The sequence below is a fragment of the Strongylocentrotus purpuratus genome, unplaced genomic scaffold (genome assembly GCF_000002235.5).
Source record: "Strongylocentrotus purpuratus isolate Spur 01 unplaced genomic scaffold, Spur_5.0 spur5_scaffold_3, whole genome shotgun sequence".
NCBI classification, from domain to species: domain Eukaryota; kingdom Metazoa; phylum Echinodermata; class Echinoidea; order Camarodonta; family Strongylocentrotidae; genus Strongylocentrotus; species Strongylocentrotus purpuratus.
The window spans coordinates 39,250,025-39,268,504 of record NW_022145609.1 but is presented as its reverse complement, the minus strand read 5'-3'; the positions used below and the strand labels follow the sequence as shown (position 1 = coordinate 39,268,504).

General features: G+C 37.6%; 1 protein-coding gene across 4 annotated transcripts in view; it reads left to right on the top strand.

The window, feature by feature from the left end:
- The first annotated feature begins 7,195 nt into the window (after positions 1 to 7,195).
- LOC105437035 (nuclear factor 1 A-type-like) overlaps positions 7,196 to 18,480 on the top strand; it is a 50,749-nt gene continuing 39,464 nt past the window's right edge. For 2 of the 4 annotated variants that reach the window (XM_030996054.1, XM_030996056.1), the window contains exons 1-2: positions 7,198 to 7,519; positions 12,716 to 13,250. In XM_030996054.1, the coding sequence (XP_030851914.1) occupies positions 7,484 to 7,519; positions 12,716 to 13,250 (571 nt within the window). In that variant the 5' untranslated portion in view covers positions 7,198 to 7,483. Of the gene's footprint in view, positions 7,520 to 12,715; positions 13,251 to 18,480 lie in introns of all 4 variants that reach the window. The other 2 variants (XM_030996055.1, XM_030996053.1) reach the window with 2 other exon arrangements.

Here is an 18,480-nt window from a genome sequence, read left to right as displayed (position 1 = left end):
CAGTATAAACTATAGACCAGCGTAACTTTGAGACACCGTTCTGTACTATGTACTGCGGCCGCGATAGATTTGTTAAATTGAACTTATAAAGAATAGGAGTGATCTGATATCATGGGATTGCTTTCACAGGTAGATTTTAAGACAAAGTATGAAAAATGCAACAAGACAGGGGAAAAAAACAACCCGGTCAGTATAAACTATAGACCAGCGTAACTTTGAGACACCGTTCTGTACTATGTACTGCGGCCGCGATAGATTTGTTAAATTCGTTGACCCCCCCCCCCCCCCCCTGCCTGCCCCCCCCCCCCCCCCCCCCATTTCTTTAATTTTACCTTTGCTATTATTCATCCCCAGTTATATTAATATTGCAAAATAAATAAATGTTAGTATCATATTACATAATCATACATGGTAAATTTAATTCGATTCTTTGAGTTCCTTTAATTTTCAGAACTCATGATAACAGTGTACAAGCACTTTGTTTCCTTATATAGTACACGAAAGTTTGCGACTATAAAGGTGATATTGACCATTTTCATCGTAAACGACCTTGACATTTAAACATTCACAGAATAATCATGGGTAAGATCGCATCCGTAAACTTATGGGATAAGGGGGCCAAGTTAATGTATCATTGACATAACAATAATTCGAAACGTGTACTCTTAGAATAAATTCTCGGAGGAGTGCTAGAAACTTCCATGATAAATCCCGTCAACGATTTTTGTTTTTTCACCGAGCATGTCGAAAGTCTCACCCCTAAACAAGATACATCCTGCTAACACACCTAATCTGTACCCATGAGAGTGTTGGGAATCAGGAGACGAGGAGCTATAGGGAGGGGGAGGGGCGGGAGAGGGGGCCGGGGGCGGGGGTAAACGTGTCCTTTATTTTCTTTGGCCGAGAAGGGAGGGGGTAATTAATGTGTCCTTTATTTTCTTTGGCCGAGAAGGAGGTTTAGCTAGTAAGGAAAAGTCTGACATGGTGTAGTGTCTTTCTATTTTCCTTCCTATACAAGTCAATGACCATCCACTTTATGCATGAAAACACCCTAATTACTCTACCTAAAAAGAAATGTTTTACGTCTTTACTTGTCAATGGATATAGATCAATAAATGTGTCTAGGGACTAACATATTTTTTAAAATAAAATTGATAAGGACTCCTTATCAATTTTATTTTAAAAAATCTGTTAGTCCCTAGACACATTGATAATTCAGTTGTAACACAAATATATACTGATTTACCATTAACAATTCTTTCAATCGTTCTACAAAATACTCAGAGAGATAATTACATTCGGGTTATTGGTAATCTAAGCATTCACTGATCAATAATAAAACCACATGTATACTAATGAAATAATAACCCATCACGTCGATCGTGTTCGAATGTAAAATAGGGGCAAGGTTTATGTGACCCCTCCCCTCTCCTCTCCCATGCTTCCCACTCAGTCATCCCCTATCTATACCCTATATGGTCGTCAAATCGACACTCTCTTCCATTATTCTCCCCCTCTATCCCTCCCAATTTCTCTCCCACCCCCTTCCTCCCTCCCCTCCTACCCCTGCTTCCCTGCCCCTCCTCATCCACCCTCTGCTCCCCCTCACCTACATCGATTCCCCCCTAACGTGACGCCTTTATTTCGAAACCCTGTTTGCCCTTCCGAGAAATCCTCTCTCCCCATACACCTTTCTACATTCCTATCGAAAGTGTCCTCCCGGTTACTCAACCCAATCACAAGTTTCCATGGCAACCTGGAAATCGTGGATTGCGTAATGCGATGGCGAGTTGAGATAAAACTACCCTCCCTTGGCCCGAGCCCATATTTATGGTGCATATCTACATCTGTAAACAAATTAAAGGATACCGATTGTCACAATCGTGTAAATATGCTAGTGGTTTCTCGAAATGTTCGAAGGAGAATGCAATTCGAAGGTGTGGGGAATTTATCTACAGACGGCCATACCATTTTGATTTGGAACTCTATCACACGGGCTTTCCTGTTTGTGTAGTCTACGATGTTATCGTAATTTTCACGCGTGCTTCTTAATTTGTTCTAGCTTTATATCTGATCATAATATCAATAACAACGATTTTCGTTTGTTTTGTCATTTCCCTGTTCTTTTGTTCAAGATCTTGATCTGATCATTATCAATGAACACGAGTTATTGTTTCTTACAATTTCTCTATATTTTTCGATATTGCTTGTTCTTCCCTTTTACTTTCAACGTTACTTTTTGGTCATTTTATTATAATGCGTTAGCCAATCAGATAACAGTCTTCATTTTCGTTTACGTAATTTATCAAGCTATTAGATCTTTTTTAACATAATCTTAATTTTCCTCTATTTTGTATAACAAATTTTTCGGGTAAAGGCGTTTTAACGGTGGTCCACGAGGTGGTCTTTCACGAGACCGACGGCCGAAGTGACCACCAGCCCGCATGGCCGAAACGTCTATCACGACGGCTTGCTGCATGAGAACTATTCCGAGGCTCATACGAGCCCGTTTATGTCGGTCTCTCCTGCTCTGTCGGTCCCTGGACTGTCGGTGCACTGGGATGTCCCCAGGGGCGTACGCAGGATTTTTTCAAGGGGGGGGGGTTTTAAAATATTTTGCTCCCGAAAATTTGAAAATCGCGCCGGCCGAAAAGTCGCTCAGTGGGGGGGGGGGGGGGGTAAGCGGACACTTTTTTTTTTTTTTTTTGGAGGCCAAAAAAAATCGCAACGACTCAGCCGGCAGAAAAGTCGCTCAGTGGGGGGGGGGGGGGGGGGGGGGGGGGGGGGGGGGGGGGGGGGTAAGCGGACACTTTTTTTTTTTTGGTCTCAAAATTTCAAAATTTGACATTTTTTTTACGTATGGGGGGGGGGGTAAGGTCACCTTATTTAGGTTAGCCGTGGGTATAATTTTTTTTTTTTTTTTTTTTTTTAAATAAATAAATAAAAAAATAATAAAAAAAAAGCCAAAGGGGGGGGGGGGGGTTTTAGGTTTTTTTAGGGGGGTTTACATACATTAAAATACCAAAGGGGGGGTTTGAACCCCCAAAACACCCCCCTGCGTACGCCCCTGGATGTCCCGATACTGCGCATGATTGTATTAGGACTGTGAGTATTTCTAAACACAAATATGATTTGATTTGATTTGATTTTGAAAAGTATTTATTAAAAACCACATGGCAACTCAAAGGTTAAATTTAATGGAATTTACATCCTAAAAAAATCAAATAAATGCAATATATACAAAGTAAATATGATACAATTTGACATTAAGACTTATACATAATTAAAGAGAAACACATTCTAGCAAAGGCATGTAAATTAAAATAAAATATGGTAGATTAAACTTCAAATCAAGCGAAGACATTATTCTTTAAAAAAAAAAAATATGGTACACACCATCATTGCGTACTTTGTGTATATGATTGAACTAGGTATGTTAAACCATATTATTTTCTGTGAGAACAACATCACACAATTGCATCTTTTTACCGATGATTTAGCAGATTTGAAGGAAAGTAAAGAATGTCAGATTGTGCTTTTGGGAAAGCACGTACAGAGAGGAAAGCACGTATAAACAGGAAGACGAAAACGATTTCGTAATGATTATGCCCTAAAGATACTCGCCTTATACGGTATATGGGTATGTGCCTTTATAATGTATCGCTTTCTTGAAGAAAAAAAGAAATAATCAAAACACTCCTTTAGAGGGGATTTTAATCCCTTCTAAACTATAACGAAGAGATCCCTATATACTGTGGCTGTGAATTTCTATTCATTTTGCACAATGAAATATTAATGTGTAACGTCAAGCTCCTTTTCTCTCTATTTCCTTTCTTACTTTTTTCTTTCTCTCTCTCTCTCTCTCTCTCTCTCTCTCTCTCTCTCTTCCACCCCATCTCTCTCTCTCTCTATCTCTCTCTCTCTCTCTCTCTTTCTCCCTCCTTCCCTCCATCTTCTTTCTCTCACTCTCTTCAAAATTTGAACACACATGCCGAAAAGTATCCATGACATGATATACAATTTCATGTACAGAACCATGATTTTCCAACCTGTTGAAGGCGCACCTCCATCGATATTTGCCAAGAAGTTTGATGGATAAAAAACACGACACTGCAATTAGTTTTGATTCTCTGGATTATTTTCCCCCAGTTATCGTCACCATGACAGACGTTGATTTAATTATATTAGTATCTGCACTTATAACTAACTAACTAATAATGAATTATCTCTATAGCAATAAAGTTATGTAAGACATTATTACAGCGATAAGAAGAATTTTGAAAAATCGTGTGATGGGTTTAAGAAAGGAGGCGGCTCTGTTGATGGCATTGCGATGACGACCACTTGCCCACTCAGCGACTCCCTAGTGACGTTACCATGGTAACGGTCTTACTGTCGGAAGTTCCCCCTGAATTCGGGAGTTGACAGGAGGAAGTGACGACAAGCGAGTTCTTCTCCTCAGCTCAGAGCTGATGGCGATTGCACACGGAGGGAGGAGGACACACACTGGCGTTACGGGAGGGGGCCTCTTCGGGAGAGAGAGAGAGAGAGAGAGAGAGAGAAAGAGAGAAAGAGAGATTTAGAAGAGAAAAACAGAAAGAAAGAAAGAATGGTTGAATGACTGAATTGTGGAATGAAAGAAAGAGAGAAATCGAGAAAATACAGTGATGAGGGAGAAAGAGTAATTTAGATTAGGGTATAATAGATAGATATAGATTCCTAATTTGATAGATAGATAGATAGATAGACAGATAGATAGATAGACAGATAGATAGATAGACAGACAGATAGATAGACAGATAGATAGATAGACAGATAGATAGCCAAGGGGAAAAAGCAAGGGAGAGAGAGAGAAGAAAAAAGAGGAGGGGAGAGGTTTAGGTGTATCGACGAGGGAGAAGGAACCCATCGCTGGATTTTTCGTTTCTGCACTGTCTTCATTAAAACTTGTAAAGCAGCATTCGACTCTCTCTGCTAGGGAAGATTTCGACTAACACTTTCGCCATCCGAAAACAAAAATTCTTATGTTAATTTTTGTTTGTTTGTTCTTCCTGTGTTTATCAGCAATATTATATCATCAGTATCATAATAGTCATTATTTCACAAGCCTATTGTGATATAAAGGAAGTAAACACAATTACATATTCAGTTCTTACAATGTAAAATATTGTAGCCAGATATGCGCCCCCTCCCCCATCGAAAAATAAGGAGGGAGAAAGTGAGTTAATTTTCTTGGGCTTTGTAAAATAAATTAAAAAAAAAAAATGATTAGGAATGGATTGAAGCGCCAACTAAAATTACTAAGAAATTGTAATAATTTATTTTATACGCACAAAATTAATAATTTATACTCGTGAAAAAAAATTGTTTTAGGGATGGATCGAGGGGCCAACTAAAATTGCTACGATCATAATATACACACAAATATACTCGTGAATTTGAAAGTGTTCATAGACCACCCCCCCCCCCCCCCCCCACCCTTACAGAACCGTGTATAATTGACATTAGGCATTTTCAGCTGAACAGAGGGGCGATGAGTATTAAAACAAAGAAAACTAAATTATGCGTGTCTCAACGATTATCCAGACCTTCCGTCAGTTGTGTCTTTATCGCTCATAATTATGTATCACTAATCCATCATGAATATTAATGTTTCATCTTAATGACAATAAAAGGTCACCACCAAAATAAATCAGATCATGTCAGTGATAGAAAAGGTAAATCATAATTGCCTTATAACATGTAGCATACATTAGAAAATTAACACCTTTTTGTACGCTCAAAGGTCACAAGGTATTGTATAATTGGATACTATTACTGTTTGAAAGAAGGAAAACGTCATCATGAAGAGTAGAAAATGCATTGTCTACTGAAAGTGGCAATTTGTCTTCTTCTTCTTTTTCTTCTTCTTGAAGATGTGTTCCAAGAATAATACTATCACATTAATATTTGTTAAATGCACCGTTTTCACAGTTAAACATGAATAACAATGTTTAGAGCTAGCCCTAAAACTTTCCTGGATACATTTTCCTATTGTGTTTTTTTAAATAAATTTCAGAACCATCATTTATATTGAATATCTACCTAGTTTTGTAGGCTATAAATAGTGTATGATGCAGTTTCTTGTGTATGTTCTTGGTTTTATGGATTTTTGTCGAACCCTCTATTATAGGAAACGTATAGCCTACATCCTCTCCACCAGCTGTGTTGCGTAATACTCAGCCGACTTAATCGCCTTTTTGTTTCCTTAATCCTTCACGGTTATTTACCATTGACCGTTAGATCCATAAATGAAGTTAATCCGGTATAGCATACAAAATATAACGGTCTCAAATTACGATTCGATGGGTAATAAGTAGAAGGAAGCAGAAAAATCGAGGAGAGGGGATATTCTTTTCTCATTTGCAAGCCTGTTTGAAGGACTAGTGAGGGGAGGGGGAGGGGAACCTACATTTTTGACAGAAAACTACGACACAAGTATTCCCCGTATTGTGTGCTCACGTGATTACGAACGAACAAGTCACATGATCTACAGTACCCCCTGGTGTGTAATACTTGTGTCGTTTCTCCATTTCATCATCTCCGTAACGGTACACGTTCAACGTCATATCCCTGCATTCCTGATTCGAAAATTCATCTTCATCATTACGAAAGATACAATTCATTATTTCCACATCCGAATCGTCCAGTCACTGTCGCAATTTAGATGTATTTGGGGAAGTTTTCTCTATATTTTTATCCAAAGGATTATATTCAAATACAGTTACATAGTCCCGCGCTCATAGGTCAATGTTCTAGGGGTGGAAAGAGGAGAGTGTATTTGTAAACAGTGTTGAATATATTAATATCAGACTAAGGAAGCATTTATGATTCAATTAATTTTAGCATGATTGAGATTAATACATTCAGATTCCATGTATGAAGTGACTTTGCACATTGATTGAGGAAATTGTGAAAGAAAGTCAAAGAGTAGATCTTATTCCTGAATTCTCCCAAGTATGCTTCCTGACGCATCTGTGAACCAATCCATCAATCAAAATTCTCAGTGAGAGACACTCCCCCTTATGGTAGCCGTGATTGGTCGATGGTTACGTCGCTCGCTTTCATATGCAAATGAGAAAAATATCAACACAGCGGAACGTATACACACGATCGACGAACGAACGCCGTTCTCCGTGCTGCGTACGTCTACAACAGAAAAGTCAGGCAGGAATGAAAACAAAGCGTTGCTGCAGCACGAGATCGAGAGCGCGTGCACGTTTGTGTGTACGTTACATACAGAAATTTCTTACTACGCCATAAGTAATGAACACTTCTTCGTGTTTTACCTAATTTCATAGCAGTTATAGCGTGGAACCTCGCCAAAACGTACATGGATTTCACCCGTGGACTTTAGCTTGGAGACTACATAGCCCTTCGATCGTAGCCAGCTATCCTGGAACCCGGGATATTGCCAGAAAAATTTGGCTCCAATTTTTGTGGTATGAGTACATGGAACTTACGACCAGAGATGTCAGTGGTACGTGTGCTACTGTTTACTTTATTTCTTCCGTTCACAATGCATTGACTCTATCTGTGCACACCTGAATTTGATTTCCATTTCGCTCTTTGCAATATAAATACGAAAACTGCCATAAGTTGTTAATCCATAGAATGTAGTATATCACTGTGGTCTACATCGAATGTTACAGCTCATGACAGTGACTAAATGTATTGGAGCCCAATATTGCCTTGCGAAATGAAATGTGAAATAGTCTACCGAAAGTCAAACACATGGCTGTGTTATTGTTGTGAATGAGTTTGAAAAGCAACGTGGCCCGGTACGGTCTGTGCATACCGCGCTTGTATACAGAGTCGTTGTATGCATGTATGCATGCATGTGATATTCCAATTTCTTGACTCTGATGCAATATTAAACATAGGAAAGAAATTATTGATGTGTTTGTGTTGTGTTAGTTCAATTGGTATTGGAAGAGAAATTATTAAATCAGTTATCATAACATGCTGCTGATAATGATACTTCTACTAAGTTAGGTCTAGATTATAGAGGGCCAAGAAGTTAAGATGTCTAATTTAGAAAATGTAGAAATGTATTTTTGTTTAAATTAGATTTTAGATCTAGATCTAGTTATTTTATTGCCTACCGTTTAATTAAAGTTTTATTCATTGGCACATGAGATCATGAATTGTCATAGATTATTGTGTCCTGAATTAATCTTGTTGAAATAAATGATTATTCACCTAAGCTACATGTACAAGCTTGAAAAATGTGATCACAACAAAATTGATAATTAATAGACGAGTATTAGACTCTTACAAGCACATTGGCTGACTTACTTTCTAGTAATCTAAGTAAAGATTTATAAAATGATGGATGTTTATTCACTGGTTATCAATTATCATTAAGTTTTATAATCCTAATGCTTGTCACAACTGTAAGTTAGCTGAATGAGTAGCTATTTAATGTAGATATTGTCTTTTGAACAGTAAAATGCATTCAGGCTTATCTTGTCAAATGCCCCTCACTGGTAATCACATTGCACATTTTTATGTGATTTTTCACTTGGTATAGAAAAATATAGAATTAGAACTAATTTATAGAAGCTTCTTCTTTTTGCATAAAGTATGCATAGAATCTTGATTTTTTTTTTCTTCACACGATTAGTGAGATTTCAGCCTGGCAATATTTTCTGTTCTTCTTACATGTACACTGTAACCGAGTCATTTGAAATTTGAAAAGTGATATTTCTGTAAGGAAAAAAAAAAGATATCTGGGTAGGCTTGTACTAGTAGTTTGTAATGACAAATAAAGGCAAAATTATGAATATGTGTCATTCCACAAACAGCAGCTCTTCAATTGTTTAAAGGAACTGAATTTGTGAACGAAATATTTTCAACAACAAAAAAGAGAAAGAGAGAAGAAAAAAAAGGTCTATTAAAATTGGCTAATCACCTGAATCCGTACCATGGTAGTTATACGCTGTACATTTCACATGTGCAGTTCACAATACACATGTCGGGAGTAGGCTTGAAACATGAATACATATCAGCATTCATGTGCAATAAGTTTTACTATTAGCTTGTTTCCGGGTTACAATGTAATGAGGGCATTTTTCAGTGGCCTTGGTAATTTGGTACTATAGTAGAAGCTTCTTTCATGTACTTTGAACTTTGCTCAACCATGCCGGCTCATGAAAAGTTTCATGTTAAATACGTTACAGTCATGGAAAATAACAATAAGGGGTAAAACACTGTTCTGTGAACGCCTCCCTTTCAGAACCACAAGAAGGCCCAAGTGACTTGCGTGCGGGGAAAATTCAGAAATGAAAATATGAAATTCATTCCCAAATACACTGTCACATTGTAGAGGAATGATGCTTAAATTTCATAAAACGTATCACTCATACAGGCTTACATTCTTCAGGATGACAGGATATGTACATGTATGTGCCATTTTTGCTCAGTGATATTTAAGTATAGATTATAGTTTTACCAGAGCTCTGTTGGAGCTTTCCAGAGCTAAATCGCTCGCTCTTATTTTTTCACTCACTGCTGGGCTCTCAAAATTCTTTTAAAGATTTTTTTTTTTTGGGGGGGGGGGGGGGGGTTGCCACTTGCCAGCAAAAGAGTGCTATAGATCAAAGCTGAGTTTGAAAGAAAAGGAAGCAACCTACAGTATATTTATATTATTCCTTTGATGTATTTATGAAGATTGCCAAATTCAACTTTTTGTGGCCACATGCAGTACATTGAAGTGCACATAAGATACATGAAACAATGGATTATAAATAGATTTTATTGCCTGCCATACACATGTACAGGAAAGAAGGGGAGGACTGTTAGGTTGCATGTTTGTAGGTAGATTACTTTGCAGTGTAGGCACTGGTTTATAGACCATTCTCATAATATACCGGTAATCAAGTTTAATGCATAAATCTTTGTTAAGTGCCAGGTTAAAAATTATTTCATTCACCTTATTCATTATTTCACTCATATTGTTGCTACATGTAGGTGTAGAACAAACATTATAGCTTGCCCTACCTAGCAACAAATATTGTGTGCAATTCACATTCTGACTATTGAAATACAATTGGTGCATTAAATTAAAAAAACAATTACGAAAATGGTCTATTGCACCAGAGCAAGTGCTAATTTTTGAGCCATGCTGGCCCACACTGTACACACACACACACACACATGTACTGTGTAAAAGTGTGTAGGCTATTGACTCAAGGAAATGTGTGGGGTTTTTGTGGTACATTGTTTTTTAACAATAAAATTACATACTGTGCATATGGTGTGTGTTTTCATGTAGATTTTACCATAAAAAATGTATAAATCTGTCCAAGATGCTGACATGATTAAAAATGCAGGGATTCATGATGTACCGGTATTGGAATTGATTGACAGGTGTGCTACATAAAATGTACAGGGTGCTTTTGATGATGGTTGTTTTTCATGAACCACAATTTATTCAGCAGGCCTTTGGTGATTTTTTGTTTGTTTAATTCATGAATTAGAAGTTATACCATGTACTTTATGCAGGGTAGAATTTTAAAGACATACCACTTATGAAACCAGGATATGACTTTATTATTGTTCAAACCGCAATGTTTCAAGGAGAATGGAAGAAAATGATCTATTGGAGGAAAAGCAATAGTAAATTACTGTACTGTTTTAAAGGAGAAGTCCACTCCAAAAATACCTTACTTTTAATAGAAACAGGAAAATCGGACAAACCAATCAAAAAAAAATTGAGCAAAATCAGATACTGTAGCTAATAAGAAAATGGAACAATGAAAAGCAAAAATTGGGAACTCACTCATCAGTCTGTGACATCATGCCCTCACTATCCACTAATTATCTTCTTTATATTGATTATATTAATTTCCTATTTTCTCCCTAAGAATCTTATTTCTTCACACCAGCATCCAAGTTAGAGTATTTTTTTCCAGTTAAATCATGAAAAATGTGAATTTTGATAAACTATGCAAATCAATGATTATGAATACAATATTCAGAAAATAGTAACAACTCTTCAAAGTTTATTTTTAAATTGTGAAATGTCATACATGCAATATGATAGAAATCATATAACCTGGACAAAGGTACATGTATGGGGGAATCAAGTTTTGGGGGATAAAAAGGGAAATTAATGGGATTAAAGGTAATACAAAGTTTTGGTATTGGGTCATGAATTTGGTTCAAATTAACATATTGGAAGCATATGCGTTCCTACAATATGCATTGATCGTTGTCCTGGTTGAAATCGAGTCTAAAGTTATGAAATTATAAATAATAAACTATTTTATGTTGTGTAGCTCCCTCTCAAGGCCAAGATATTAATTTAGCTATGAAACAATGTTTCTTGACTAAAATTGACCGATTAGCTATTCTTGTTTGGAAATTATATATCACAACCAAATATTCAGAGATTTTCATGGTCGCAGCTACCATTGTACGGCTGTAGGCGCTATTTGAAATTTATCAAAATTTACCGGGAGCACCGGTAAATTTTTATATTCAATTTTTCTCGAAAACAGAAGTGTTTTAGGGGTTAATTTTTTCAGTGCTTATAATACATCCACAGGGGCATCCAAATATACCAAAATTATAAAGATTCACTATCCATCCAATTTTCAAAATTTCCCAAAACTGTGTATTACCTTTAAACTATATAAAGCAATTGATAAAAAGTGAGGACATGACGTCACAAACTGATAATCAAATTAGCAATTTGTTTAGTGATTTTCAGTACACACCAATACTTATATGCTAGATGATCAAACTTTTCTGATCGATTCCATGTTTCTTTCACAATGCAATCGCATGGCCAGAACTGGTCTATACCTTTAAGGAGGAGGCCAAAAATCTTGTGTACATGTATGTAATCTATTTCCTGAACCATGTAATAATTATATTCTGTTCTTGATAGAGCATACCACATGATAAAGTCCCCATGCATTTCTAAAGAGGTTTAGAAATTATGTGCATGCATCCATGTTCAAAAAGGATTACCGGGTAAAACCATTGTCTGATATTTACATGTATTAAATGGGAACTGGGGAAGTCCAACCTTCCTTACAAAGTAAATGGATTGGAAGCAGAAACAAAGCATGGGCTACTATATTGTATACTTTACATACCGGTTCTTAAGTGTGATTAGCCAATTTTTACCCATCTATTTCTCTGACTTTTTGCCATTTCTTTTCGTGTAAAAAAAAATCTAATTTCTACTAAGGTTGAAGTTCCTCATAAATAAAACTTTCATTTCAGACTCTCCCCCGAATCCAACTTCACTGACAGTCCTAATTCCTATATCATTGTATTACTGTATGGTAGATCTATTTCTCATTGAAAATATCATGTATTGATTATGAGATTCGGATTCCATGTGACCACATTTGCTGCACCATACAGTGTACAAGGAAGATGGAAAAAACATTGATACACGATTAACGCAGAACTTAGCAAGTTTTGAAGTCATTTCTAAGTTTTCATGTATAAATGTACAGTACCTGTATTAGCTGAAGTCATAGTGTATATGTACAGTACATTGTACATGTAGTTCATTTGTATCCTATTTTACGATTGATGTTAAATATTGTTTTACAAAACTTTTCACAACTTTTCACTAGAAGATCATTTGTTATTCTTCTCTTTGTAATACCATTATAATCTTGTTTCTTCTTTAAATTCTCTCATCGGTACCTAGGACGAGTATCACCCCTTCATCGAGGCAGTTCTGCCTCGCGTCAAAGGCTTCTCGTATATATGGTTCAACCTCCAGGCCAGGAAACGGAGGCATTACAAGAAACATGAGAAACGGATGACCCCCATGGAGGAGAGGGTGGTCAAAGAGGAGCTCATGAACGACAAACCGGAGCTCAAGCAGAAATGGGCGTCGCGGTTACTCGCCAAGCTGCGAAAGGACATCCGTCCGGAGTGCCGTGAGAACTTTGTGCTGAGCGTGACGGGCAAGAAGCCGCCCATGTGCATCCTGAGCAACCCCGACCAGAAGGGCAAGATGAGGAGGATCGATTGTCTGAGGCAGGCCGATAAGGTCTGGAGGCTGGACTTGGTCATGGTGGTACTCTTTAAAGCGATTCCGCTGGAGAGTACGGACGGGGAAAGGCTGGTCAAGTCGCCCAATTGTACGAACCATACATTATGTGTACAGCCCCATCATATGGGTATCAGTGTGAGGGAGTTGGACATGTATCTTGCTAACTTCATCATGCAGTCACCGGGTAAGTTCAAGTTCAAGTTTTATTTATCTTTCTTTCATAAGACACATTACAAATATGACATGAATATGACAATTTAAAAGAATATGGCGTTACAATAGAAAGTAAGTACTTAAGCAAGGACCTCATGGTACTCCATGTAGTATAAATTTATTTTTTAGCAGTGCTCAGCTGCTTTTTCGATTTGCTATGTACTCATAGTGGGATATCCAATACTGTAACTAGAGCATTTTTCCCATTTTGATCAGAGCCCACGTTGATTTGTACAGAGCTAAATTACTTACCCCTCACATTTTTTTTTCTTTTTTTTCCTACTTTTCAAAAATCCTCCTTTGAATGGGAAATATATATGAAAAGAAAGAAATATTTACAACTTAAAATCCCATTTGTCATGGAATATTCCATTTACCGTAGACAAGGCTCTTCCGCCCTGAGAGGGAAGGACCAAGAATGGTGCAATCAATCAGGATAGTTGTAGATAATGGAATGAATTAACAAGTGTGTGTGAACATTCTGATGTTACATGTATATGAATAGAGAGGGGAATGGCAGTTTTACAGAATGTAATATTGAACAGGCAATATGTAGACTGGCAACCGAATATGAATGTTCAGAATTGTTAATACCACAGAAGTAAAGCTTTTCACCTTCTCTGGCTAACCAACCATGTACAGAAACATGCTGAGTTTGCAAACAAACAAATTAAAAGAAATTTAACACCGTTTCTTATCACATCTTCCTCAAGAATATAGGCCTACTACACTTCTGTTTGTTTAAGATATTCCAAAGCTCTTAAAATACAATGGATGCAAACAAAAATAATTTGTAATAATAGTATTATCAAATCCAGCATGCAAGGTCGTTTGTGAATTGGTTGTTAATCATATTAACTTGACATTGTGAAGTGTATGTAAGCTTGCAATACGTCTTGAGATAGTCCAACATGAATAGCCAATTACACATTCACGATTCATCACTGAAATGCTAATTGATTAAATAAACAAATAATGCATTGAGATAAGTGAGGGTCAAAAAACTTTTTTATCTTGAGCAGATAAAGTTCATCAAACTCTTTGAAAGTTTGTTAACCTTTAAAAAAAACAGAAATCAGAGAGAAGATATGGGATAACAGAATATTGATCTCTAAATATACCCTTAGAAGTTTAAGAATATTTCTGAAAGTAAATGCTGAAACAATGGGCTACATGTAGATGACCTGAAATTAAGCTTTGGAGATGGAGTACAATGTATGTACATGTAGGTAGCTAGAATCAGATTGAAGCAAAGGAAGAGATAGAAATGTTATAAATCGTATGTAGACTTTCTTCAGTGAAAATATACAGTGTAGGTAGAGTGAAATGATACTTAAAAAATAAAGCTCCTTTTGATTTGATCCTGTGAAATTACGTAAATTTAATCTTTTTGATATTACATGTTCAGCCATCTTGTCATGACAAAATAAAAGTGTTTTATGAGAGGTACTGCAGTAATGTACATTGTATCAGTTGAGAGCCAGCCCCACGAGCTGTAGACACTACTCAGAAACTCGGAAATGGACGATTTAGTTGCAAGTTGTCATGCACATGGTCGCCTGAAGGCCTGGATTCCCATTGGGCCGTGAAGGCCAAGGTTGGGGGTTGCAAACCTTTTTGATTGGACGGTCGGGAGAGAGAGAGAGAGAGACGACCGACCTGCGTTTAGTGGGGAATTCCAGAGAGGGACTTTGAAGACCTGAGAGTCTGTTAGAGAAGTTTACTTCTTGGAAAGCATCCTGGGATAGAACAGGATCCTGAGGTTGCTGGGTGGGTTGTCAAGCGATCAAAATTGAATCTAGTTATGTTTTTAAGCTAAGACTTTTACCACATGCCTTGAGGATACATGCCTCTGCAAGTTGCATTGGTTGTTGTCAGGACGATGAGACATGTGAATACTGTATGTACATTTCTTCAGTATTTAAAAATGAATTGAAGCCAGGCCAATTATCCTTTTGAGAAGGCTGCTGATACAATGTCAAGTTGCCTTACATACATTGTACAGTAAGCATTTACACTGTCCAGTTGCTACATGTATTAATTGTAGATCAATACAGTACTTTCCTGCAATGTAACTGTACATGTAGGCCTGTACAGAGGCTTACCGTACAGGAACAATGCAGGTCTCATCGACCTAATCCAGTGAGAAGCAACCTTAAGATTTTTGTTTTTTTAAGAAGCCTGTTTAATTTGAAGGAAAGATATTTTGATCAGCTACAATGTAGTTTTACATCATGAAGGCTTACATGTACATGTACATGCACAGTGAAGAAGCAATTTTTAAAAACAGACGTTTGGAAAAATCATCAGAAACCCAAATTCTTGTTTTTGTCAGTACATTGTGCAATATTCAGTATGATTGACACATGTTTTGCAATGCATGCTGGCAGGAACGGAGCAGACTTGCAACGTGTATGACAAGTGTGGCAAGAATATCGCACCTTAACCGACCCTCTCTGCGCTTTGACAAGCCTGTCCGAAGCTAGCACGCGTAGATCTTGTTTGAGTCGCTGGAGGGGTTAACAGGCACGGCTTCCCCAGGGGCCCTGGGTTTCCTGCAGTCATTCACCACTTCCAAGTTCTCTATTTCCTACATTTCCACTTGGACCTCTCTTTCCTGCAAGCCTCCGTCTCCCCCAGGGGCTTGCATGCTCAAGACTCAAGAGAGTGACAGATAGAAGGGAGAGAGAGAGGGAGAGAGCGAAACATAGAAAGAGAGAAGATATAGAGGGATAGGGAAAAGAGAAGGCAAGAGGGTGAAAATAAAAAAGGGACATATATAAACAAGATAGAGGGATTTGGATAGAGATAGAGAAAAGAGAGAGAAGTGGAAATAGGAAAGAAAAGAAAAAAAGAAAGGAGAGATAGTAGAGAGATGGGAGGTAGAAATAGAGAAAGGAGAAGGGCATTGGTAGAAACGACATTGTATTTGTGCCCGGGGGGGGGGGGGGGTATTACTTTAGATACTTTGTTTTTGTTATTGCTGGAGTAGGGATAGGAAATTCTGTAGAATCAGAGAGAGAGAGAGGCATAAAGTGTTGACAGAGTGAGAGCTAGAGAGAGAAGAGGGAGGGAGGGGGATAGGGAGGGAGGGAGGCAGGGAGAGGAAAGAGATGGGAAAATATAATCTTGCCATTCTTTGTTTATGATTGTGTAATCTGGAGGGGAACAGAATAGGGAGATTCCCACCAGCTGCGAATCAAATCATGCAATACAACAAGTGTCATCACAGTGTACATGCGGAAATCAACCTGTTAAGCGTACATCGGCATACATGTATTGTTTAGTTTCCCCTGTTATATCGTTTGTGGCTATTTGTGGGACTACACCAAGTATGGATGTGTTAATGTGTCCATTGTCCACTTGTCTTTGCTTTGCACTCAGATTCAATATTTTATTGCAACTAAAGTTCGTTTGGCAAAAACTATCTTTCAAAAGGTGTACTTTACAATCAAGTATTGGTATATTTTATGTGCATCGTTGTTAGGGTTCTGTGTTCATACATGTACATATATTCATCACATTGGATATGATTTGGTGTTGGTAAAACCTGCATTTTCTATAGACTCTAGTTTGCGTACCATCGATACAATAATGATGTTTGTTGGTTCTGGTTAATTTCTTGTTTTACATGACTGCTGTTAAAGAAAGCATTATAAGTTTCTAAGACTGATGGCTTTAAGTTGCCTCTGATAATGGGATTTGATAATGAGGATTATTGCCTTTAATACCAAAGGGCATTCTAGCGTATCAACGTGGTTTCAAACTTGAGACCACTTTCCTACCACTGAGCCATCGCCCCTCCGATTGTTAGCCCTAAACATTAAAAAAACCTTACTATTAAGCTGTGGAAACTTAATGTGTAGGAAATTATCATCTTATGCAGTACTCAAGTGTTCAACAACCAACAACTTTAATTCTGGTGATCTGTAACATCTGCAGTCGCTCAAAAGAGTCTGAATCCATAGACTATACAAATTACCTTGTACTTGAGGTCATTGACATCACAACACATTCAATGGAAGAATGAGGTCAATAGCTGTTCCAGATGACCGCACATAGCCATACACTGACCAATAGCTGTAAACAGTTACTTTCTTGAGTTTCCTGGAAGTCATTCTCTAATCCTCTAATACTAATAGAGTGACTGACAATGAAGGGATTTCCCAGAATTAGACTCCCGAAAAGGGCTTTCCCAGAATTAGACTCCAGAAAAGGGCTTCTGTGGTAAGGAGCTTGTACTTTTCATGGAGCCGCAAATAGGGATTGCAGCTTTTGTATTCTTTAGAAGGCAGTTTCAGGCTACTGTTATGTACAGGTTTCTTAGCTTTAATAGGTAAGATGATTTTGAGGTTTTTTTATTTTTTATATAGAAAGGATTTCCAGAGTTCCTCATTTTTTTTAGGTAAAAAATGAAAAGGGGTGTTTTCCAGGATGTGATTTGATCAGAGGATTATTACTTTTCCAGGATTGTGAGCTGTATCAGAATTGTACAGTAAATCTGTGGTCGATTAAATAGACCTCTCTCTCTCTTTCTCTCTCTCTCTCTTTCTCTCTGTCTTTCTCCCTCTTTCCCCTGTTTACTGTTGCTCCCCTCTCTCTCTCTCTCTCTCTCTCTCTCTCTCTCTCTTGCCTTCTCTCTTGCCTTCTCTCTTGCCTTCTCTAATTTACATGTATACTCTGTGTATCTCACACACACTCTTTTGATCTCTTTCCTCTGTTTCCATGCTTTATTTCCATGCTTTCTCTTTCTTTTTCTTTCATTGTCTCTTTGTTCCCTTTCTCCCTTCCCTTTCCCTACCCTCTTTGATTCCTTTGATTTCTTTGCCATAATATCTGCATCTCTCCATTTTTTCTGGCTCTTTTAATGTATTTCATTCTTATTATCACTTTAAAATTCCCCTCTTCCTCCCCCTTTCTTTTTGTTTCTTTTTCGCTTTTATCCTTCTCTCTCTCCCTTTCTATCTTACCCCCATTTTCTTGCTTTCTTCTCTCATTCTGTTTTCATACTGTTTTTCACAGAACGAGGTTTGAAAATTCAAAACATTATATGATGTAATGTTTACAGATTTTATGCTTTATTCAATCTTGCTGACTGCCTTCCTATCGAAAAGTGAAAAATCATTCTCCATGTGACATGATCTAAACATATGACCGGAACAGACGGCAGCGAGGGTGGGGGGGGGGGGGATGGGTAGTTG